Here is a 25,047-nt window from a genome sequence, read left to right as displayed (position 1 = left end):
AGAGAGAGAGAGAGAGAGCAAGCCCAGACTAATCTACAGTATGTGAGTGAATATAAGTGGGTCGAAGTGCATGCCTGCACACATCTGCCTACCAGCTTGCTTCTGTGTGTGTGTGTGTGTGTGTGTGTGTGTTTCATTGCCTGCATGTGCATCCCAACCTTCTTCTTCCCATAGTGGGTGTGTGTGTGTGTGTGTGTGTGTGTGTTTGTGTGCGAATGACAGTAGAAAGCAGAGGCTGAGTTTCTGTATTTGTACTCTCCGTCTGTAGTTGTGCATGTTCACTATTAACAAAAACATAATGTTTTTAAGTATAATTCCATTTTACAGCTATTTTGTTCTCCAGAATATTTCATGTGAATGAATGTAAGAGAGCTGTGTGACTCAAACACTTCAATTAATTTAATTTTAACGGGTTGTATCAACTTTGCACCAGAATGTAACATTTCACAACTGTTTCGAAAGTTCATTGACAATTTGACAATTTTCCAAAACTACTTGTAGTCATGGAAAACAAATGTTCAGACCTCATGACTTTTCTAAGATCTTTGTGACCGTGGGAACTCTGCCAGTGTTTAGATGACATAATGTCTATGTAGCCAAAGGATGAACTATCAGTGAATCACCGTTAAACAGATAGCAAGAGTCTCTGTGCTATTGAGCAGCGATTACTGCTAGCTTCGGTCTTCATGTCTTGAAACATTTTTAAAAGAACAATACGTGTTGACTCTCCTTTCATGACATGAAATGGAGATCAAAAGAACAAATACCTGTGGTTATTTACTTGACATCAAACTCTTGCATGAGTCAATGGTTGTGTGTGTGTGTGTGTGTGTGTGTGTGTGTGTGTGTGTGTGTTTGGTGTGTTTGGTGTGTGTCCTACCTGACCACAGGTTCTGGTATGGCCTCTAGGTTGGCAGGGACCTGTACTCCCTTCTCCCACTCTTGTCTCCAGGGGTCCGACAGCACGTAGAAGTCGTCCGGGCCGAGCTGGGCCGAGTCCGGCAGCTTCATGGCCGTGATGAAGTCGGTACGAAACACCTGGAGGGAAGAGGAGAGAGGGAGAAAGAAAGATTTAGCAAAATAGTCATAAAAATAGCAAAAGGCATATACTTGATCTGCTCGTTCTGGGGTGTTCGCGGGGCGAAATTCTGCCTGTGAGCATCTGGAGAAGAGGAGGGAGTGAGGTGAAGAGGAGGGAAGGGAAGAAGGGAAACGAGAAAAAGGGGGAGTAGAGAGGAGTGCTCGCTCTGGTAACTGTGCATCTTTATTACTATATGGACAGAGCGTTACGTTATATGTTCGAATACAAGGGTTCAAAGGAACAACATCTGTGTTGACGGGTGATCCAGCTGTGCCATCAGAAATCACATCGTTTCCTTGCATCTCGTCTTACTTAGGAGGGACGAAAAGATGCAAGTGAGGGAGACATTTAAGATAAATGAGATGCACCAACTTTCATTAAAAGGTATTAAACACATCTGCGTGTGTGTGTGTGTGTGTGCGTGTGTGTGTGTGTGTGCGCTTGTGTGTATAATATGCAGGATAATTTCATAAAAACAAACAAGAAGTGTGTGTGAGTGTGTGAGGTTGTGTTTTAGAGGACCTGAGGGAGTAGATGTTATTCAAGCAGACACAATCATTCTCACACATAATATGAACACACACACACACACACACACACACACACACACACACACACACAGTCTCTCTCTCTCTGTCTGCTCCTGAAGCAATGATATTATCAGTCATATAGTCAAGGACATCAGCCAAGAACACACACACACACATAAACACACTAACCCACACAGGAAAACAAGCAACACACACACACAACACACACACACACACAGCAGTGCCAAATCAACCGTATGACTTCACTCTACATTTTATCATTACTTTCTAAGCCTCCTTATCCCTGCTTTATTAGCTCTTCTCCTCCAACCTACTCCCTTGCTCCCCCTTCCATCTCTCCATTAACCTCTCCATTTTCCCCTCCCTCCTTCCCTCATTTAATCCACTAATGTGGATTTTTCACCTTATTTATTTTTTACCTAAGAGACTCCAAAAAGAAGATTTGTCAAAAAAAAAAGAGACCGGTGAGAGGAAAAATGTGGTAAAATGTGAGAAAAAGAATAAATATTATATTATCTAGTAGAAGAGAGAGCTTGACAGAGACGGAGAGGGAGGTTCTCCTTTAAGTTTCCGTAACATTTTCCATTTTTCAATTAGGGCTGCAACTATTGATTATTTTGTCGATTCATTAATTAGTTGATGGCTCCGTAAAATGTCAGAAAATGGTGAAAAATGTCAGTCAGTGTTTCCCAATGCTCAAATGTCTTGTTTTGTCCCAACTGACAATCCACAACCCAAATATATTAACTTCACTATTTTGAAAAAATGACTTGATTGATGGAGATTCATTTAATAGTTGGAAACTAATCAATGACTAATCATTGCAGCTCTAATTACAATATATATATCACTTTCACAACATAGAATGACCCTCTGCCGCCACTAATTTTCAGAAATTGACAGTATTTTTAGAAGTAGAGACGTTATGTGATATAGAACAAGGTAAACAATAAGCAGCAATGATACAGGAGGTTCAGTTTCATTGAGTCTCTGTAACCTCTAAATATCTCTCTCACAGAAGTGGGCTTGATCAAAAACCTCCAGCTGCTCGAGCGGAGCTGCTCAGCGGCCGGCAGTCAGTCAGGTTGTACTTGTTTCAGGTGTGAAGGTGTGATCAGGACCATTCCTGCAAATGAACTTGGCTCCCTGAATAACATAATCTGACGCGCCACATGGTTTGTTACAAAAGAACCATCTGAGAAGTCGCCCGTTAAAACTGTTGGAAAAAAAAGGGGGCGAGCGCTTTCAAAATAAAAGACTTGGCAGGTGAACAAGATGAATAATCTCACCATCGTCGTCTATCAACATCTTACCTTTTAAGGCAGCTGGATTTGCGACGGCGATTGGTCACGCACAAGCACATAACTCGAAGCCTGACTGGATGGATTCTTGCTGGATCTCGTGATGTTGTGCTCTCGCAAATCCAGCTGCCTCGCAAGGTTATGAGTAACATCCCTGAATAAATACTTTTTTTTTTTTTTTTCCCCAGTGTATGTGCTTATTATCTATTTTTATCTTCAGATAAAAACATGAGAGAGATCACCAAAATTAGTAGACACAAAAACATAGAAGAGGTTTATTGTTTGACTTGGAGTTGGTATAGATTTTCAATACTGATATTGATACGAGTACCCATATTGAAGTTTTTTATTATTTTAGTGTAAGTAGTTTGAAAAACATTCTTTACAAAATCCTGTCTTTCATTAAACAAAACGCGCTAAACTTTTTGAAGCAAGTAGGGCTGAAACTAACAATTATTTTCATTATCGATTACTTTATTGATTCATTTATTAGCTGTTTGGTCCATAAAAATGTCACATAATGGTGAAAAATGATCAGACCCCAAGGTGACATCCTCAAACGTCTTCTTTCGTCTCGACCAACACTCCACAACACAAAGATATTCAGTTTATTATCACACAAGACTTAAAAAAAAAACAGAAAATATTCACATTTGAGAAGCTGGAACAAAGGACTCAAAACAGTTAATCTACTGTCAAAACAGTTGGCGAGTAATTTAATTGAACGGTTGTAAGATAATCAATTAATCGTTGCAGCTCTAAACACCAGCAGTCAAGACGAGATCATTAGCAACGTTTCCTCGTTCGAGTCAGGAAACATCTGATTAAAAGACCAAGTAAACAAGACTAAGGTTCGATATCCTGCCCTATTCATGACACCTCCAAACTCTGTATACTATTTGTACATAAAGAAAAAGAGACAGTCATGTAGAGGAGAGGAGAGGATGATAGTGATGTAGGAGGACAGAGGGAGATGAGGAAGAGCAGACTGATTGTTAACTAAGGGAGGAGAGGAGAGAAAGAACAAGAGAGCAGGAGAAAGGAGAAGGAGAAGACAAATCACCAAGTATGAGAGGAATGAGAGAGAGTGAGCAGGAGAGAAAGAGAGGAAAGGGGAGCGATATTAATTTAAGTGGGAAGAGAGATGAAAGACAAGGACAGACGAGGTTGAAACTGGTGTGTGTGTGTGTGTGTGTGTGTGTGTGTCACAGAGTAGTATATGAAAAGGCCATATGTAAAAAGCAGGATACTTGCTTCTGCTGCTTGGCTGCCTTTACCGTCTGCCAGCCAGCACAAATAAATAATGCAACGGTGCAAGAGGCCGCGCGTGTGAACGACCGCGAGTGTGGGTTTAACCGTGTGTGCGTGCATGTTTGTTTATGCACGACACAGTGTGACTTTTTTTTGTGTGTTTGTGTCACATTCTTCCCGTGTGCGTCCCCTCTGCGACCGTGTGTGTTAGTGAGTATGCGACTGCGTGTTGCATTTATGAGCGAGTGTGCGCGTGTTTAAAAATGTGCGTGTGTGTGTGTGTGTGTGTTAGCCAGTGAGCCAAGGCCATGATGAATCTTGCCTTCGCCTACAGCGATACTAGAAGAGGACAGACAGAGACTGAGGGCGAACCACTGCTCCTTAATCTTTCTCTCTTTTTTTTTCTTTTTCTGTCTCTCTCTCTCCTCTCCCGACTACGTTCTCTCACTTTTTCTTCTTATTCCTAACTAGAGGAGAGGAGAAGGGAGGAAAAAGGGAGAGAGGAGAGGAGAAATTAAGTGAGGAGAGGAGAGAAAAAGGGCAGAAAAAAAATTAGGAGATGTAAAAGGAGAAGACAAGACTAGGTCAAAACCTAGTATATGGCTGGACCGTGTCTGGTCAATGTGTGAAATTGGGGCCAATTTGTTACAGGGATAGTCAGTGGTTGTGTCTATTCTGTGAATTCTTGGATATTAAATGTTCATCTGCGATTTTCTTTAGTTTCCGGTAATATGTGCTGGTAAAGTGAACTGAAATAGCCTATCACATGACATGCTTAAGCTACGTTTGAGTTGCAGTTGCAAGAACAAAACTTTCCACTCATATCCATATGTTTGATTTGAAAGAGAAGTTATTTTAATTCTAATTATAACTATTCTAATTACCTGTTAACTCCCCCTGCTCGTTCATCTGTTTCACTCTGCATTGAGTGTTTTGTCAGAGTGATGGTTATGCCTCTGTGTGACTTTTTTCTCTCCTCTTTCCTGGTCAAGGATCATGGAGGCTGCGTTGGAAATTGTAAATGAAAGTTTTGGGTGCAAATTCAGGAGGCTTATCTCCGCCCCGGTTACCGCAGTTACAGTCAAATCAAGCGCACCTTTCAGAGCAGCCGTCCCACACCGAACTGATATAACAGCAGACGTGAGGCTGGTGTTTTAATGCTGTTGTTCATCGTTTGTGATGTGAAAACGTCAGAGAAATAAAAACTTTGCATCCTGGTGTTAGTTCAGTTATAAAAATCCAAACACACCACGGAGCGTCTCTCCTGCCGGCCGCTGACAGCGCTGTCGGCCGAAGAGTTGGTCACACTGGACAGTAGAGGAGGAGACGCTGGTGTGAGTCTGTTTAAAATAGGAGTTTAGATTACTTCACTGCGTTTAACACCGGAACTGAGAGCAGGAAACACAGTCATACTGCGTCCCCGGCTTCCATCATCCTGTGCCGATTCATTCTGAAAGACAGACGGCCAACGGGGAAACTCCAACGCTCGGCCGGCTGACCACTCGCTCATGGACAGCCGCGGTTACAGGGCTGGTCTGTGGCCGGTCCAGCCAAAAAGAAGAGAAGAGAAGTTAGAAAAAGTGAGGAGAGGAGAGGAAAGAAGGAGAAGAAAAGGAGAGGAGAGGAAAAATTAGGAGAAGAGGAGATAAGAAGTCAGGAGAGGAGAGAAAAGGGGAGAAAAAATGAGTTGATGAGAGGTGAAAGGAGAAGAGAGGGGAGAGGAAGTGAGGAAAACGGAAAGGAAAAGGGAGGAGATTGGCGAGAAAAATTAGGAGAGGAGAGGAGAGAAGAGGAGAGGAGAGGAAAAGGGAGGAGCGAAGAGAGGGAGGAAAAAAAAATAGGAGAAAGAAGCACGTAAGAAGCGCGAAGAGGAGAAGAAAGGGGAAGAAAAAATGAGGAGAGGTGAGGGGAAAAAGGAAAAGAAAAGGGGAGAAGAGAGGGGAGACAAAGTGAGGAGAGGAGAGAAAAGGGAGAAGGGAGAAAAAAGTGAGGAGGAGAGATGGAAAAAGAAGGAGAAAAGAGGAGAAAGGGAAGAAAACAGAGGAGAGGAAAAGAGGAGAGGATCTCAGTATATCAGTTTTATTACTGTGTGTTTTTACAGGAATGACTGCAGCTAATTAATGTCTAGGAAACACTATTACAAGCTCCTGCAGTTTTATGTTCTGCCTTGTTTCTCTCTCTCTCTCTCTCTCTCTTCTGCCTCTCCCTCTCTCCATCCCTCTTTTCCTTTCATCCTCTGCCCGCCCTCTTTGTCCTCTTTACTCTTTTTTGTGACAGACAGCTGGGAGTCACCCAGCCCGGATGACGGATGACGGATGATAGACAAACAGATGGAAAAAGGGGGGGGGGGCATTATAAAAAGACGCTACGACCAGGGCGGGAAAGTCGGGGCAGACGAGTAGTCGCTGTTACCAAACTATCACGCAGATTTTACGCAAAAACAAATTCTGCGCATTTCCCTCGGAAAAATATGCAGCATAAAATGGAAAAACCAGTACTTTAAAAAGGCTGATTAGATCTGAGTAACTTGTTTATCTTCTTAAGAGTCATTTAATGTCTTCTGTAGTTCATGCAAAGACAAAAAACAAAGAAATGCACTTGGCTGTATTATAATGGAGCCACTAATGAAGAGTTATGTTTTGCGAGTGACAGGAGAAAACGTCATTTCTGGCTTCTTTCGGTGGACAGAGACTGTTGTGCAATGAGCCTGGAGCGGCCAAGGAAACTCTGTCAGTAATTACTCAAAAAGTGCATTTCTTTTTCCATTTATCACATGATTTATTTATCGCTGGAAAGATTTTCCGCATCAATCATCCGTAATAACTTTGTTCCGAGGACATGTGATTGAATTTTGCCATTTCCACTCAGCTTTCCAAATATGATAAATCATAATTTGCAAATGAAAATATTGAGTGGATGCCCGACTCTTACAGAGAGGGGGGGGGGGGGATGAAACTGTAAATTTCCAACAGATAGAAAGAAAATCCCCCTCAGCATGCGATTAATTCATATGTCATCACCATCATCCATTGTTTTCAGCTGCTTGTGGCCATTTCAGTCCGTTGCTCATCAAGTTTGTGTTTTTTTTTTTCCTGCTGCAAACAGCTAATTATTTGCTAAAAATGTCACAGTGAGGTTAGCTGAGAGGCTATTACTTAATTTACTCTTTCTAACATTATCTACACACCAGAAACATCATCAACATCTGTCGCGCTCCTCTGTGAAGCTTCTATATGTCTGCAGAGCTGGATGCTTAAAATCCTTATTTATCCACGATTCAGCGACAATCAAATGATTTATTTTCTTGCCTATGCTTCCTCATTTAGCCAAATGTGACAGGTTGTCATGCTGCAGACGTCAAGCTCGTTTGCATTTCAATAACTCAAGTTTAATTTTTTTTTTGTTCAGTCATCACTACGGTTTGCATCACAAGCTATCAAATCATGCAGTGCAGAGTGATCGATGACCTCTCACTGAAACCAAATGGATGAGATTTATGGGGCTTTTTTTTTTTTTTTTTTCTTATCTTCATTCAAGAGCATGGTCTTTTTATTTGAGAGCATGATTTATTGATTTCACGTTCAGATTTTTGTAATTCTTTCCCTCGAAACCCTGCCCTCGCGCTCAAATAGCCCCCGCTTGCACGCAGATTTGCTCCTCTTCTGTTTAAACCTGTATGCTTGCACTCACATATATTGTTGCTTGCACAGATTTCCTGCTCCAGCTTCAGCCCTTCTCTTCACAGTCGGGCTGCTTCTGTGCAATCATGAAACGTCTGCTCTCAAGATTTCTGCTCTGCTCTCTGATTTTTTGTGTAATAACCCTGTCAAAATTCCCCAACCAATAGAGGGCCACGTGTAGTGCTCATAAATGAAATGATCCCTCCCTCCTTGCAAGCGCTTTACTTCTTAGAGCATCCCGTACAATCGGTTACTCTTTAACTAGGTTCATCCACTCCCGCCCTTTGGCTTTCAAGTGTTGCTAGGCAACTAACAAAAAATATTATCTGTATTTCATTGTCTAGGGATGGGGAAAATACCAACAGCAAAAGTAACTAGCTGACACATTAAGACAGTAGAAAACAAAGATAACTAGAGTGAGCAACTACATTTTTAAAACAGTGGTGAGGCGATGATTTTGGCGAACCGCTCGACTCCTGCTCCTGAGTCATGAAAGTGACATCATTTTCTCCTCTAGCACATTGATGGGAGGCCAGTGTGCTATACAGCTACTATTATATGTAGCTATTATAGTAAAAAGTACTGGTATTTATATTATAACTGGGAAGAAGGCAAGGGAAGTACATTTAACAAAGCCTCGGAGGGCGAGAGTGGACGAACCCGGTTAACGCCTGTACGAGACGCTCTAAGAAGTAAAGCGAACGTGCCCCGCAAAGAGGCAGGGATCATTTCATTGGTCTACACTATACATGGCCTTCTATTGGTTAGGGAGTTTTGACAGGGTTATTGCACAAAAAAAAATCTGAGAGCCGAGCAGATATCTGAGAGTAGACGTTTATCTGAGTGCAAGCATACACTTTGAGCAGAAGCAGAGCAAATCTGCACGCAAGCAGTGGCTATTTGAGTGCGAGGGCAGGGGTTTTGAAGGAAAGAATTACAAAATCTGAACGTGAAATCAGTAAATCATGCTCTCAAATTGAAATACCACGCTCTTGAATAAAGATAGGAAAAAAGACCCATAGAGATTCAGCTGCTCCGATAAAGGCTGCGTAGGAACTCTACAGTAGTTCAACACTACAGCAGAAAAACACACACACACACACACACACACAGTCACTGTTGCATACACACACACACACACACACACACACACACAGAGCCTCATACTGATAGAACTGACATGCAAGCAGCCACAGTCGAACAAACACAAGCAGTCTTTTGCACACAGTTATACAGTTATTTACACAGACTAACATTAATTCCCTGGAGACTTACCCTAACCCTCCTTGCCTTAACCTAACCCTTACCCTAACCTTAACCACTGACCCAAAAATCAGCGCACACACACACACACACACACACACACACACACACACACACACACACACACACAGTCCTCTGTCCAGTCAGTCAGTAGGTCAGTATGCTGTGTTGAGTTATGAGCTGTATGCAAGCAGAGCTCTCATTAAGTCCAATCTAGATCTGGACTGATGACATGAGCAGGGTCTATGGAGTGTATGTGTGTGCGTGTGCGTGCGTGTATGTGTGTGTGTGCTGGTAGAGGGGGGATGACAGGCATTAATAATGACACTCAAAAACATGGGCACACATGGGATAGCACATGTATATGTATGAAGTCCTGAATTCCCAATACTAACACTACTACTACTACTACTACAGCATCACCTGTGTTTTAATAAAGACGGTTCAAAGAAGACGTATGACGATGCTGCTAATATTACAACAACCATGATAACTACCGCTAATACTTCTACCACTATTATACCACTATTATTACAATTACACCCACTATTACTACTTCTATAAGGCCGTATTCAGACCAAATCAGGCAGTGCGGCGTCCCATTCATTTGAATGGGGGTAGTGCGTTTCAGCTGAGGACAGTTTGGCCAGCCAACCTTTTGAGAAAAGCAACCCAACGTCACTGCGGCTGAAGGCTGCGGTGGCCAATGACAGCCAGAGATCAGACTGATTAGAGCTGTGAACCCCGCCACGAGGGAGTACATAGACGTTAACGGAAGGAGGGGGAGGACATTTCTCTTCGGTTAATAACGTTAAAAGTTAAGTTAGACTTTTCTGTTGGCTTCTTGACTCATTTTAGAGAGAGAGAGCAGCTGTGGTTGTTAGAGCTTAAGAGTGAATGAAGGGAGGGAGCGGTGGTAGTGAGAAAGCCGGTGAATCAGATCAATAAGACGTTGTTTTTTTTGACTGTTTCAGAGCAGTTACGTTCTAGAGCACAAACAAACACACCCACATTCCCACACACACCCCTGCTCAACCCTGCGGTTGTACACCACACCACCTGATTTGATCTGAATACAGCCTAAAGTCTACTACTGTTGACTACCACAACTATTCAGGTTCCCAAATATGACAAATATAACAATTATTTTCATGATCAATTAATCTGCCAGTTATTTTCTTGATTAATCGATGAGTTATAAATCTGTAAAATGTCAGAAAAATATTGAAAAATGCCCGTTATAATGTCTTCAAATGTCTTGTTTTGTTTGATGAAACATCCCAAGATCCAAAGATATTCAATTTACTATCATGTGTGACAAAGAAAAGCTTCAAATCCTCACATTTGAGAAGCTGCAACTACAAAGATTGTCGTAGCTGGTGGTGCAACTGGTTTAAAGCATGGTACCACTATTACTATGGCCATTGCTAATATTAGTAATAGTATACCAGTAAGTAATAGTAAGATTATAATAACGATAATGAACACTTTTGAACAAAATTGCAAAGAACTTTCCAGTAAAACAAAACAGAAAATAATAAAATAGGTTTCAAGAAACTTTAAGACCAGGAAAACGTAAGAGTTTAATGTTACTACTGCAAACTACTGCTGCAAACTACTGATGCTATTTCTACCACTTTTCCTTACACAAGTACAATTACTTCTGCTAGTACTAACAGTGTAACTCGTGTTATTTCAGCCACTACTGGTGCTTTTATTACCACTACTCAACTTTCCACAAATACTAGCCTAATACTGAGCTGGCAATACTACTACTGTGTCCAAAGTAACGCTATTGCTGCCATATACGACTATAACTACTACTGCTAGGGTTAGAGGTTAGGGTACTGCAACCTCTACAGCTACCATAAGTACAATTATACAACTATATTTCTATACAGCATTATTGAGCCACAAAGGAAAAATAAATTGCCACTATAGATACAAAAACACAAAACCCATGAGAAGCTTTTCCAAACTTTGAACCTGCAATCTTCCAGGAACAATCTGTACCTTGTTCTGTAAACTATAGGCTATAAGCTTCTGCACTGCTCTGATTCAGCTCGTCTGTATGCTGTATGAGGCAGTTTGCTTGTCTATCTTATTTTGTGGACTAACTCTTATCTCTGACCATCTGCAGAGCGGTGATAGATTAGCACTGTCTGCTTCCCCCCTGAGCCGAACAGAACAGAAACCACAGATGATGACTGTTGAAAGTTGACATTTCAAACCAGGAAACACACAGTCAGGCAGGCAGATAAGAGATACACACGGACACGTTCACACCGACACTCAAGGCAGAAATACACATCCACATAAACAGAGACGCGAACACACGTAGACACACAGTACTAACATAATTAAACACACCCACAACAGGGGAAAAAAACAGAGACATACACACGGATGTGTACATGCTAACACACGAATGCTTTTAACCCCAAAAACACACACCCAATACATATACATCCATATACAGCACACTGCGCACACTCAAACAGGTGCACACCCAGCCTTCACACAAACAATAGACCTTGTTATTACTGTGTTGCTGAGCCAGTTTCCCTGAAGCACAGTGACAAAGTGCTTTAAGTGCTTTTAAAGGCCACCCGACATCACACACTATCATTTGACTCCATGGTTATCTTGAAAAACAATCAGCCTTGTTCATGTGTGACTTTGAAAGGGATGAGAGTACTGATAGAAAGCGAGGGAGGATGCTCTGCCCTTCACTTCCCATTCCGCTATTATAATTTGACTGCTTAACTCTGCCAGAGCCTTCTTTACTGTGATAATGGATGCCATAGTCAACAGCACCCCGTAAGATGCAAAGGACCCAGAAGGACAGCAGGGTGGCATGGTGAGTCAAGTTTAACATACTAACTACTGATACAATGAACTTTGCCAAGTTCTTGACCAAAATAACAACTTTAGAGTCAATTTTTAAGAAAATAAAACTGAATCATTGTGAAAAACAACTAAATCAAACAACATAGCTTAACATCACACCCCAACACCACAGCCAAAACTATATATTATTACTTTGAGATAATGAAAACGATTATTTTCATTATCGATTAATCTGCTGATCATTTTCTCAATAATGAATTAATCGTTTTGTCTATAAAGTGTCAGAAAAAAATAGTGAATATGCCTTAAAATGTCTTATTTTGTCCAAACAACAGTCCAAAACCCAACGACAATCAGTTTACTATCATGAATGACAAAGAAAATCATTAAATCATCACATTTGAGGAGATAAAACCAGCAATTCTTTTGGCATATTTTCTAAATAAATGACTAAAATGATTAGTCAATTATCAAAATAGTCTGTCCGCTCTAAACTGAACTGAAATGTGTGAACGATTGAGTGAAAATCTCAAATAGATATATGATATGTACTGAAAATATAAATATTTTTCTAATGAAGTTGAAAAAGACAACTCTGAGACAACAAGTCCAGTTGTCTCAGAGGGAAAAACGTATTCAACGCCAAGAATAAAAAATTCAATTTTCGCAGGAAGGAAATGAAATATTGAACGTTCACATACTTTTTAAATCACTGCAGGCAAAGTTTACTGCTGCAGCTGGCTGACATCCCACGACCAGCATGTTTTTCTGTTTTTTTCTTAATTAGGCCACCATGAGAACAAAATGAGTTCATGTTTACACAACGGGAGGTCACAGTGGAAACAGATCTTCTACCCATGACGATATTTGCAGGTTTCACAAAGTCAAATTCAAGACTCTTAACGGAGCCTGTAGTGTGATACAGGGAACAAAATGTCAGGAAAATAGCTCAACCTGATAAAACATTTGAAATGAAAGTTCAGAAAATAGAAATCAATGGTTCCCAAAGTGGTGGTGCCATATGGGTGGGCCAAGGCTGTCGCAAGATTGGATAAAAATGAGTCTTACTTAATACATTTTTCATGAGGTTTCATCACATAAAAAACATAAGCAACATATTATGTTTTCTAACACTTCAAAACATGGAAATCACCATTTTACAAACCCCGCTAGATATGCATTTATGCCACAGCTAATGACATGACAGCTCACAGTTGCTGGTCGTCATGGTAACACAACCCACTTTCCGGCATGTGAGTTTTCCATGAGCGAAGCACTCAGAAACAGCTACTATCAGAGCAGTGATGGAAAGATCTGTCACTAGTAAATGAAGCCCAGAGAAATGCTGATACATCTCAGCCCTCAACACAGTCTGTGCTGACTGAACCTCGGCCGACCAAAAGAACTGAAATCAGACTAGACAGTGAAAGCTACTTAGTTTACAGCTTTTAGGGGAATAAGGGAAACTAGCTGTCCAACACCAGAACAGATCCTCTGCAGGGAATAAACTGTCAAATAAGGCGATGATGCCAGGTTAAGTTTTATAATAATCACTCCACACTGTCAAAAAGTAATGAAAGCTGAACCAACGCCAGCGTACAGTGAGTTAGACCTCATATATGAGCCGCAAACAGGCTCAAAAAAAAAGACATTAAACTGTTGACTTAACAAGTGAAGGCAAAAAAGGACAAGAAACTGAGGTAAAGATGTATCAAACATGCCACAGAGAAAAAGGGATGAAAGCAGTACCGGTATTGAAACAGGTTCCAAGAGAGTACCTTAGTTTGAGATACGTAAAACATTCATTACAAAATCCTATCTTTCATTAAACAAAACATGCCAAACTTTTCCATGCATCACTGTTTAATGTTGTTTTAACATACGCAGTCAAGACAAGATCATGAGCAAAGTTCCCTCATTTAAATTAGGAAATATACATATAGATTAAAGACCAAGTAAACGAGACTAAGGTTTGATATTGCGCCCTTTTCGTGACACTTCCGAACCTTGCATACTATTTGCTTGCATCTATTTTGCAGTCGTAGAGAGATATAAAGAGAGTGAGAGGAGAGGAGAGGAGAAAAGGGATGAAAAGAAAATATGAGAAAGGAGGAGAGGAGGGATAGAGAGGCGAAGGAATGAGCAGAAGAGGAGTTTTTTTCTCCTCTGGGCATCATGGTTACCTGGCTCTCCAGTGCGTCATGGCAGATGTCGACTCACAGAGAGAGGAGGCTAATTTTAGCAGCCACATCACAGCACAGGGACTGGCTTCTAATGATTGGCTGCTTGGAAGGTCCACAGGACTCGGAGAGACGTGTGTGTGTGTGTGTGTGTGCGTCTGTGTGTGTGTGTATGTGTGTGTCTGTGTGTGTGAGAGAGAGAGAGAGTATTGAGTGGGTGATTAAGAGTGAGTAAAAGACAGACAAAGAGAGAAAGGGGTTGATGAGAGAGTGACAGAATGAGAGAGAGGAGTGATCAGTGGATTAATACAGTGACTCAATGATTTCAGTGAGCGCACACACACACACACACTCTCTCTCTGCCTCTTTAACCTGCACAAAGACAGGAATCTAGTACCTCGATACCAACAGAGCGCCATGAATATAACTAATTATAGCTTTCAACCAAAGAAAATACAGCACAAGTGCACATATGGCCTGTCAGCTCTGATACAGTACATCATTTTGCAACAGAATCTGTGTTGTCTGTACGGAAGCAAGGAGTATTGCTCTTTTGCATTAGGATGAACAAAATAAATTAACATCTGAGCAGCATTTTTAACATTTTGTTCTCTCCTATGTTTGTATTTTACAATGAATAAAATCCAATTTCAACAATGAAAATAAAATGCACACACAGGAATGCGATGTCTGTGCACACAAAATATTAAATTATCAACACAAAAACAATAAAAACAAAGTTGGAGCTGGCTTACATGCACAAGTTTAAAGGAGCCATATCATGCTTTTTGTGATATTCTGTTATTTTTATACAGTTATGACGTGAGGTGTCTATGTAAAACACCATCAAAACATCCAAAACTTGAGGTGAACCTATGTCAAAATGCTCCCTCAAAGTCAGATTCAGTCTGGTCTGAACGCTCCGTTTGCGAGGTTACCTCTACTTCGTCCTCATGATGACATCAGATTTTTCGCCTACAAACGGCCGTCCATTGTTGCTAAGGTTGTTCCACAGGTTGTTCGCGATTTCCAACTTGCATATTCAGCTCGGACATGTAAGGATGTATTTGAGAAGTAAAGAGATAAAGAAGTGAAATCCTACTTCTGTTTGTATAAGTAGCCTCCAGAACAGTCTGCAAAGGGGGGCAGCTTCCAATCAGAACAAACTGGGCTCATCAGGAGGGGGGGTCTTAAAGAGACAGGAGCTAAAATTGCCCATTTCAGACAGAGGTTGAACTGAGGGGCTGCATAAAGAGCCAGTATAAGATAAATAAGGAGTTGTTTGAACTGTAAATCATGCCAACAGGAACAACCAGGCATGTTACAATAAAAGGTCTGTACGTGACAAGAATACTGAGATAACAAAATCCCCACGTCACATAAAGCACACAAATATGTACGTGTGTGTGTGTAACTAAAATACTAAACAATCTCATTCTCTTCTCTTCCCTTTATCCTCTTCTCCCTGTTTGTTTTCTACCACAGCAGTAATGTTTTCCCATGTTTTTCTTCATCGCAGGGCCACAGGCTTCTGAAAAATGGCTGCCTCGCTCCTATTTGTTTCTCCTCTCACCGAGCTTGACGGAGAGGAGGCGAGAGGGAGGGGGGGGGGGGGCTTTAGTGCGAGAAAAGGCAAAGATATATATTTAAGAGACGGACAGGATGAAATGGGATCAAAACACAAGGAGAGGAGAAAACATTTGGCTCGTCTGTCTCAGTAGTCATAGTAGCAGAAAGAGGAATGGAGAAGAAAAAAAATGTGTAAATTCAACTGGCTAGCACTCTTTCCTGATGTTCTTCCAGGAGAAGCGTTTTATTCTGGATCTTCATTTTTTTTTTTTTTTTTCACTCTCACTTTCTCTCCATTTCACAGTCTGGAGATCTAAGTTTTCAACAGTGGACAAGGTGATCTGAGAAATATAAGCGATGCGAAAGTAAAAACAGAGAAGAGAAGAAGAAGAAAGGTACCTTTAGAGTAAGACAGTATATCTAGAAGACAAATATGCACTGAGAGAAACTGTCACATATCAGCCAAGAAACTGTCCCAAGACTGTAATCAGGGCTGGATTAGCACACAGCTCAGGTGTTCTTACAATAAATATCCATGACTTTTTTTAATAATGCTGCTATTCTCTATCTTTTACCCAGTTCACTAAAGCATCTACATTTGCTGTTAAAGTACTTGCTGTCAGGTCTACTTGTTTTTAATAAAATGACGAACAATCCATACTCACTGAGCTTGATATCTCTTGATAGGATCTTCCCTCTGCTGGTTCATGTCCTACCTCTCAGGGAGATGTTTTAGAGTATCTTGGAGGGGAGAAGCGTCCAAACCACACAGCTTATCCAAAGGGGTTCCTCAAGGGTCACTGCTAGGTCCCCTTCTCTTCTCAATATATACCACCTGACTTGGTGCAATCATCCACTCCCATGGTTTCTCATACCATGGCTATGCTGACGATACCCAACTCTTCCTGTTGTTCCCACTGAAGACCGCACAGTCTCGGCTCAGATCTCTTCCTGCCTTGCCGATATATCGGCATGGATGAAAGAGCACCACCTTCAACTTAACCTCTGATTGATGACCAGGTAACCTTTAAGGTGCACGTGGCCTCAATTGCTTGGTCATGTCAATTTGCCCTGTACAACATCAGGAAGATCAGACCCTACCTGCCTAAGCATGCAGCGCACCTGCTGGTACAGGCTCTCATAATATCACACATTGATTACTGCAACTCCTTACTGGCAGGCCTCCCAGCATGTATGTTCAAACCTCTGCAGATGATCCAGAACGTGGCGGTACGTCTGGTTTTCAGCATGTCACCCCGCTGTTCATCTCCCTCCACGGCCTCCCCGTTACTGCCCGCATCAAATTCAAAACCCTGACACTCACTTACAAAACAGCAACTAAAACTCCTGCCTACCTGAACTCCCTCATTCAGGTCTACGCTCCCTCCAGCTCACTACGCTCTGCAATTGAAAGGCGCTTGGTATTAACACCACAACAGGGCCCTAAGTTGCAAGCCAGACTCTTCTCCTCTGTAGGAAGGAGTTACCAAACTCTGTTTGATCTGCAGAGTCCCTCTCAATCTTTAAGAAAAAACTAAAGATCCAGCTCTTTCTCCAACACCTCTGCACTTGATGGACTGAAGGGGGGGGAAAAAAAACTGCCTCTATGCATTTATGCATTGCCTCTGTGCCTGTTGGCACCTCCGTCCTACTCCTATCAGACTTGAACTTTCCTTTATGGCACTTACTCGAGTTGTTCTCACCTTTAAAGCTGGCACATTCCCTGTGTGTGTGTGTGTGTACAAAAATGTAGTAACTGCAACTTCTCATTAAAACACGAATTTATATATCATATCAACTTGATAAGCACACAAAGAGTTATGTCAAAATAAAGATTATATACACATCATATCAAAAGTATCACATTACACAAACACAAGTAGCGCAAATGGTTATATTTATGCACGCTCTTTGACAGCCCACCTGTGATTTTTTTTTACAACTGAGCCTCGAGGTGCAATTCAAAAACATTTTTTTTCCCCCTTTTCCACCACTTAGGGCGTCAGACATAGTTCAGATGGCAGCTTGTTCTTTGTGTGAGCGCTGCAGAACAGGCACCATGCAGGGCAAAGTGAGCACAGGCCTGAAGAAACCTTTCAAGGCGCTCGCTGCACCCTGCTTCAGCACCAGGACGGATAAGAGCGAGGGAAGAGGTGCAAAAGCAACAGTGAAGGGATTCACTATTATTACACAGAAACCTTATGTCTCGCTGCACTGAATCACTCACATCAGCAGCCTTTGCCGACCTGCTACTTTTCAAATAACGCATAAAAGATTTGATAGGAATGTGAAAAGGATTTCCTCTTGCTCTTTCTACAGTCCCCTCTTCCCTCTTAGATCTGAAATGTCACATCCGCAGCTCTTAGCCTAGCTTCGTCCTGCTGAGCTCTGAAAAGGCACTCAGCCTACAATTTATGCCCCTCATTAGCGTGAGACGAGACAGTGAACAAGTCCTTTTGAGACTTCTCTGAACGCTGGCTCCTCATCACAAGCCCCTGGCCTGAATGATGTGTGGAGCGACGGCGCTCCCCTCCACGCCAAGGGCAGGCTGATTGCCAAGGCTTCACTCAAAGGTCACGCAATTAAGCTTTGTTCCCGCTTGAATAAGGCTTTGACTGACTGACTGCGCTCCTCCGTTGGAACAGATGTGATTTTTGGCCACTAGCAAGCTAAGATTCTGCCCTCCGTTCATGTTCACAATCATGTATTCAAAGAACCGAATCACAGACAAAAGAGTCCTTAAGAAAAATTAAAGGCAGAAATGATCCGTGCAGCTAGTTCACAAAGGTCAATTCAAATATCAATATTCAGGACTGCAGTAGCTTAGAGGTTAAGTAAATTGGATTTTGAGCCAGAAGCTGCTTGGACTGGAGTCTGAATGTCCTTGGGCTAGGCATTTAACCTCCAGTCTACTTCAATGAAGCTTCTAAATGGCAATACGTCAAAGACACGTGCTAAATCATGCAACAGTAGGAAATTTAAGCAAAACATTGCTGATAGAGAGCACATAATCCCATGGCTTATTATAAGCTAAGAAAGAAAAAGAAAAGTTTTGATTTCATATAACAATTCAAGCTTTTTACACAACCGGCTTGAGCAAGGCATGGAGCAACCCAAACCATTCCAGCAGAACTGCTCAGCAGACGCTGTGCTTGTACTCGGCAGCTCCCAGGTGCGACTGTGTGTAAAATCATGAATATGAAGCGAGATGTTTCTGAAAAAGGTAAAGAGAGAGAGAGAGCGAACAGAACTCAGAAAGCCTTCCTTCAATGAATAAAAAGGTTAAAAAACTGGGTCACCGACAAGAAAGAGTGAAGGAGACTTAAGAGGCAGCAGCGATAAGTCAACTTCCCCCCACAGAGTCCGATGCAAATATCATTCTTCGTATGGCGGGCTCAGGCACACGATCTGGTAAAAAGGCAAACAAAAGGCTGGGGGGAGATGTGACCTAGTTTTGGATATGCATGGCTGAAAAACAACCAAAACAACTACATGATTAATGCTGCGTTGCATGTGTGCGTCTACTGCAACTGGAGTCTGTTGTCACGCTTTTTTAGCAGCAGAATTTACTTACGATAATTAATTAAATGAATAATGAATTAACAAATAAACAACTTGCGGATAGGAATCAGTTTGCAGAGTTCAATAATAACACACCAACTTCTCAGCGGGCTTCATATTAACGCCCACTCGAACGCTAAGAGGGTCTGAATCATTTTAAGTCACAAGTGCTCATCAAAAGATCCTTTTTTTTTAAAAGAGCAAAGACCCACTTTCAGACTCACTTACTCTTGCAGTAATATATTATCAGTCTGTGATGGTCAGTATGTTCCAGGAGTCATTTTATATATATTATATACTGTGGTACTTCACCTTTTTTTTTTTTTTTTGGTCCCTCAAACTGTCTCATCTGATTCTACTCCAATGCTCTACACTACATTCACAAGAATTACTTTTCACAGCCCCTGGGAAAAATGTTCATGAACGTTTTATATTCAATATACCAGAGATTATCTCCTAGTTGACAAAAGTGAGAGTCTCTTGCTCTGTACTCAGCATGTCTTATGGATGGATTGCATGCTGGTGTACTGAGGCTTTTCTCCGTCTCATTGCTGAGTGTGCAGCTTGAGGGATAAAATGAAGCCTTCACCTCTTTGATTCTGAGGGACTGACGTCAAAACCTGACATTTAGTGTTGATAAGATTGCTGCTCTTTTGTTGAACAGTCGGTTATCCGTGGAGATGAGAAGAACCACATGAAATGAGCAAAAAATATCCTGCTCTATAGTAAGAACATGTTAGAAGTTATCCTTGATTTAATAAAAAAAAAAAAAATCATAATTCTTTGTCATTTGCATGGTGGAGTGTTGTTAGACATTAAGACCAGTATATTACTACTATGGCTGGCCTTGCTCTGTAAGTATTGCTATTCAAATTCACTGCATACAAAATGACACATTTTATGACCTTTTTGTAGTTGTAGTAGACAAATATTGTTTCATTAACCACTTAAGAGTCTAACAACAAATAACTTCACTAAACAGAAGTCACAGGCCTATAATAAAGTCATCATCTGTATATGTGCCTTTAACCAGGAAGGTATTTTTGCATAATGTACAGAAGGATAAATTAAGTCGCCCGAGGCATGGTGGTATGTGAACAACACTGTCACAAGCACTACTCTGAATGCTTTGCAATCTATGTTGCGGCTTGGATTACCTTACAGTTACCTCTTGCCACCGCAGAAAGAACCTTGTTGTTATGAGTCATAATAGTGCTTTCTTGATTTAGACGATATTTAAATGATGAGGTAGCCTGTGGTAGTTTCTGACCTCTAGTAATAGAGTCTAACTGTAGTTGTAGAGTTTTTTATTTGATGAACGTGGGCGCTGATAGGCAAAAATGAACTGAACGGGTTTTATTTCTATAAAAAAGGCAAAACAACGGTATGGGCGGTGGGCAAGTAATGTGTTCAGTGTATGTCCAAATACAGTGTAACACTGGTAACACCAGCTACCGCAGCAAGCCTAGGTCAATGTTTTCAACCGCAGCAGACAGCTGCAAGATAAAAATCAGTCATTGCAGGTTTAAGCAAATAATATCCAAAATAAGTTAAGAGTTTCATTAAGTGATCAGTTTCGCCACGTTTGAATACTTCTCGCTCCCTCTCTGTCTTTGTTATTATAGTGTTGATGGTGATGTTGTGTGTGTGTGTGTCTGTGTTTGTGCAGGGCAGCAGAGGTAAAGCAGAGCTGGCTGCCGCAGCCTGATTTAGCCGAGTCTTTTAAGAGAAACACAGCAACACCTTGAGCAGCACACAGAGACTGATGCCAGCGCGGGTCAGACTTCAAAACCACCACTTTGAAGTGTAGTACAGCTGAGAAAAAAAAAAAACTGTAGAAAAGCTGTTTTTTGTGCAACAATTAACAAGCTAGAGGAGTCTACAGTACTTTTCTGTATTATTTTATACTTTTTTGCACCGTCTTTTTCCCCCTAACTTTCTTGCATATCTCCATTTATTCCTCCCGTGTAATACTTTCCACATTCATTTCTCTCTCTGCAGATTTCACCACACCACCACAGCCAGGTACAGCACAGTATCCAGCCCTCTGATGTGCTGCCATGAACCCATCACACATGACTTGAAGGGGAAATATGGGCAACTTTACCCATGAAAGACAAACACACACACACACACATACACACACAGACATACTGGTGTTAGCTTACTGGAAACCAACAGGCAGATAAAGAAGATGTACAAATGAGAAAAGAAAAATGCTCATGGGTGCACAAATATTCACTCCCCAGACAACATACACACCATCTGATTATTATTCATTTTTCCCCAAAGTGGGTTTTGCTTCTGTTAGTTAAAGTGTCAACAACAAACATTAAGAGCCTGGAGATGGAAGCACAAACAAAAAAAAAAAAAAAAAGTTTAAAGGCACAGAGAGAGCCAAGAGACAAAAAAAGCTCTCTTTAAAACACTCAATGAGTAATTTTGATTAGTTTATCAGTGTTCTTAGTTCAATACAGTTTAATTAGATCTGTACAAAAGCTATATAACTCATTTACTGAGCAGCTGCTGTAAGTACAGTACTAAAATATCTCACTCAATCATTTCTGACCACATGGCGGAACAGATTCCTGATGAGGACTTTACCAAGTGGACAATCAGACCTCAACAACTGGACTGTGATCACATTAAGACATAGAAAGCTTGAACTTTTACAACACACGAGAAAGGAGGACAAATGATGAGAGAGATCCAGGATGTTTTGATTAAATTATGTTCCTTTTAGGTTGAATCATATATGACTGTAACGCTTGATGTAAGAGATTTTGTCGAATGAAAGCGGTGATCTCTCTCTCACCAGTTCTGGAAACTGACAATAGTAACAATCACAAAACTGGTATTTTCCATCCACTTATAAACGTATAATTTCCTCCAGCTGTCCTTGGTCTGTTCATTTAAATCATCTTCTAGTCCTTCAACCGTGCACTTTTCTGTCCTTCACTCATCCTTCATCGATGCAGCCATCACTCCATCCACCTGTTTCTTTAATTCCCCGCCCATTTTTCCACCTCTTTATCCCTCACTGTATCGCTTCTTCATCTTTATATCCATCATTCCCTCCAATCACCTCCATCTGTCCACCTAAGTCGTCTTTTCAACGTCCATACTTCCTGATCCATCCTTATTTCCTTTGCCCTTTGAGTATTAATAATGTGGGATTTTTTTTTTTTTTTGTTGAGCACCTGGCAGGTGAACAACCAGCGCAATGATGACAGTTTAATATGACGGCTGGCTCTGTGAGTTCCTGCATGTGTGTGTGTGTATGTGTGTGTGTGTGTGTGTGTGTGCACATACGTTTATTTGCACTCATCACCGGCTGGTATGTGTCGACATGCAAAGCTCTTCACCATCCATCCAGGCTGCTCATCCATTCAATGGACTTGGCACACAGAGTGAGAGTGCGTGCATGTGTGTGTGTGTGCATGTGTGTGCGTGTGTGTGTGTGTGTGTTAGAGAGAGAGAGAGAGAAACTGAAACATCAACTCCATGCTTTCCTGTAGCTGTTTTCATCTGGTTGCCATGGAGTTACACAGCTGTTTCGACCAGACCCTAATGAGCTACAACAGCTGTTAGCCTGCAAAGACACATACACACACACACACACACACACACACGTGTTCGGGAGTTCATGTATCTGATTACTTAACCATTAATACATATGGCCTTGGAAGATCAACAGTATTACAGTGAATTAGAACTTGTGACGCTCAACATGTTAATGAATTTACACAATAAATATCAACCACTGACCTTGATCCACCAGTAACATCTGCACATCTGGAACAATGACTCTAAGCTTAACATACAAGTTGTTAAAAAAAAAAAAACACTTAAGAATGGTTCACAGAGCGTGTCGGTGCGCCTCGAGAATTTTCAGATGTTCTAATTTGATTGCAATATTACCTCAACAAATGCGAGCAAAAACAAAAGAGGACAATATTAACAGGCTTGCTGTTGTTTTCCTTTTGAGTATCAGTCTCCCATGACTTTTCTACAGCGTACTTTCTGTAAAAACTACTGTAATTATGGTTAATAATGATTACCTATTGTATTATAACTGATATCCGCTGGCATGTTCCAGTGTTAAACCCACAGCACAATGATTTTCATCTGTTGTGATTTTGTCAAATTGGCTGCTTTCAGTGTTTTTAACTTCTTTCCATTGGATCTTTTCACCACACAATGTGCTATGATTTCTAATAGTAGTAAGAAAAGAAAATTACAAACGACTACAAAGGAACTTCCCGTTTTGGCGAGCTGGATATGATTCTTAGGGTATCTATATGCGTGTTACCAGAGAAACGGAACTAATGATTCACACATTACTGTACAGAGACAATAATACAATCCACAGGAGGTCTGCTACTTACAATAATTCATCTGGAGGAAAAAACACCACGATGCAATGCAGTTATTTTTGTACATCAGGACATCTCGTCATGTATTATCACTCACACACACTGAACGTTTTCATAATAAATCCAGCCAGTTAGCAGTGAAGTTTCATTTCCCACAGCCAATTATATATGAGCACAATATAAACATTACAGATACATGTATGACCAGCAGAATACAACAAGCTGCAAACTCTCCAACACAGTTTCAACCTCATATTATTATGACTACTTGCTTTGCACCTGCACACGCATACACATACACACGCTCTTATGTAATGAAGTAAACAGCGCTATAGGAGAGAGTTTCACACATGCTCAGCCATCCCCATTGATCGATACCACTTCCTTCCTCCCATGGTGCATCTGGAGTATCTTGTTCTCCTTGTAACACTTCTTGTATAACAACCTCTTCAGGGCTGCAGAAGAACCAATTGTAAAGTCTGCTAAAAAAAAACGTTTTGTGTAGCCTCTTAGCTGTCAGAGCAGGGCTACTGAGGCTCTTCAAACTGAGACCTTCATCATCGTCATTCCATCACACCACCGAAGAGCAATATGCCTTGAAGTCGACGCGCGCGCTTACATCATAGGCTCCGCCGTAGCCTACTCCCATCGCTACTGTTGCAGCTGTAAAACAGCAGATAAATTGTTTTGAGCATCACGCAACCCCCCCGTGAAATGATTCGTTTTACTATTAGAATTTAATCCATCCGGTCCAATAACATTTGGAAAGTCTAGAAGAAGCACAATTAAATTATTTTAGCAGAGAGGTAACTGGACGTTTGTCAGTTCGGCCCGTTGGAAGTCTGCATTCATGAATTCATCTGGCCAGCGCGGGAATGTCAAACCCGACACCAGATTAAAAACTCAGGTATACTGGAGGTGATGGGCTTAATGAGCATTGCATGAACTTGTTTAGCAATGTAACAGACGTTCATTTATATGTAAAAGTTCTGCACTACAGGTTTAAATAAAGTTACAATAAATGGTTTGACATCACTCTTGATGATATGACTGTACACATTCATTCCAGCAAGGAAATCAAACACAGTAACCGAGAGCTTTAAGAGAAGACATGCGATATCAAAACTCGGAAGGAAGTGAATGAGTTTTACTTCTGCTTTGAATCATGCTCAACTTCCCTGATGTGACTGTGAGGTCTTGTACATACCCACTTATTAAATGTTGCCCTAATTGTAAGTCACAGCTTTTTTGCTAAATTGACAAGTTGTAAACTGTTAACTGAATAATGACAGAAATTAGTGTTGAACTTGTGATATATGTAAGAAGATGCCAGCAGATCATTAGAATTAGATTTTGGCTTCAAGGCAAATTTTTCATAAATAGC

General features: G+C 41.1%; 1 protein-coding gene across 1 annotated transcript in view; it reads right to left on the bottom strand.

Moving 5' to 3' along the window:
- Positions 1-25,047, bottom strand: part of jade2 (jade family PHD finger 2) — a 202,614-nt gene that overhangs the window by 136,711 nt on the left and 40,856 nt on the right. The window contains exon 4 of the mRNA XM_044369919.1: positions 881-1,038. Within this exon, the coding sequence (XP_044225854.1) occupies positions 881-1,038 (158 nt within the window). The remainder of the gene's footprint in view (positions 1-880; positions 1,039-25,047) is intronic.

Source organism: Thunnus albacares, chromosome 13, assembly GCF_914725855.1.
Source record: "Thunnus albacares chromosome 13, fThuAlb1.1, whole genome shotgun sequence".
In the NCBI taxonomy this organism is placed as follows: Eukaryota; Metazoa; Chordata; class Actinopteri; order Scombriformes; family Scombridae; genus Thunnus; species Thunnus albacares.
The sequence above is the reverse complement of the archived record's forward strand: the minus strand, read 5'-3'. Positions and strand labels throughout refer to the sequence as shown.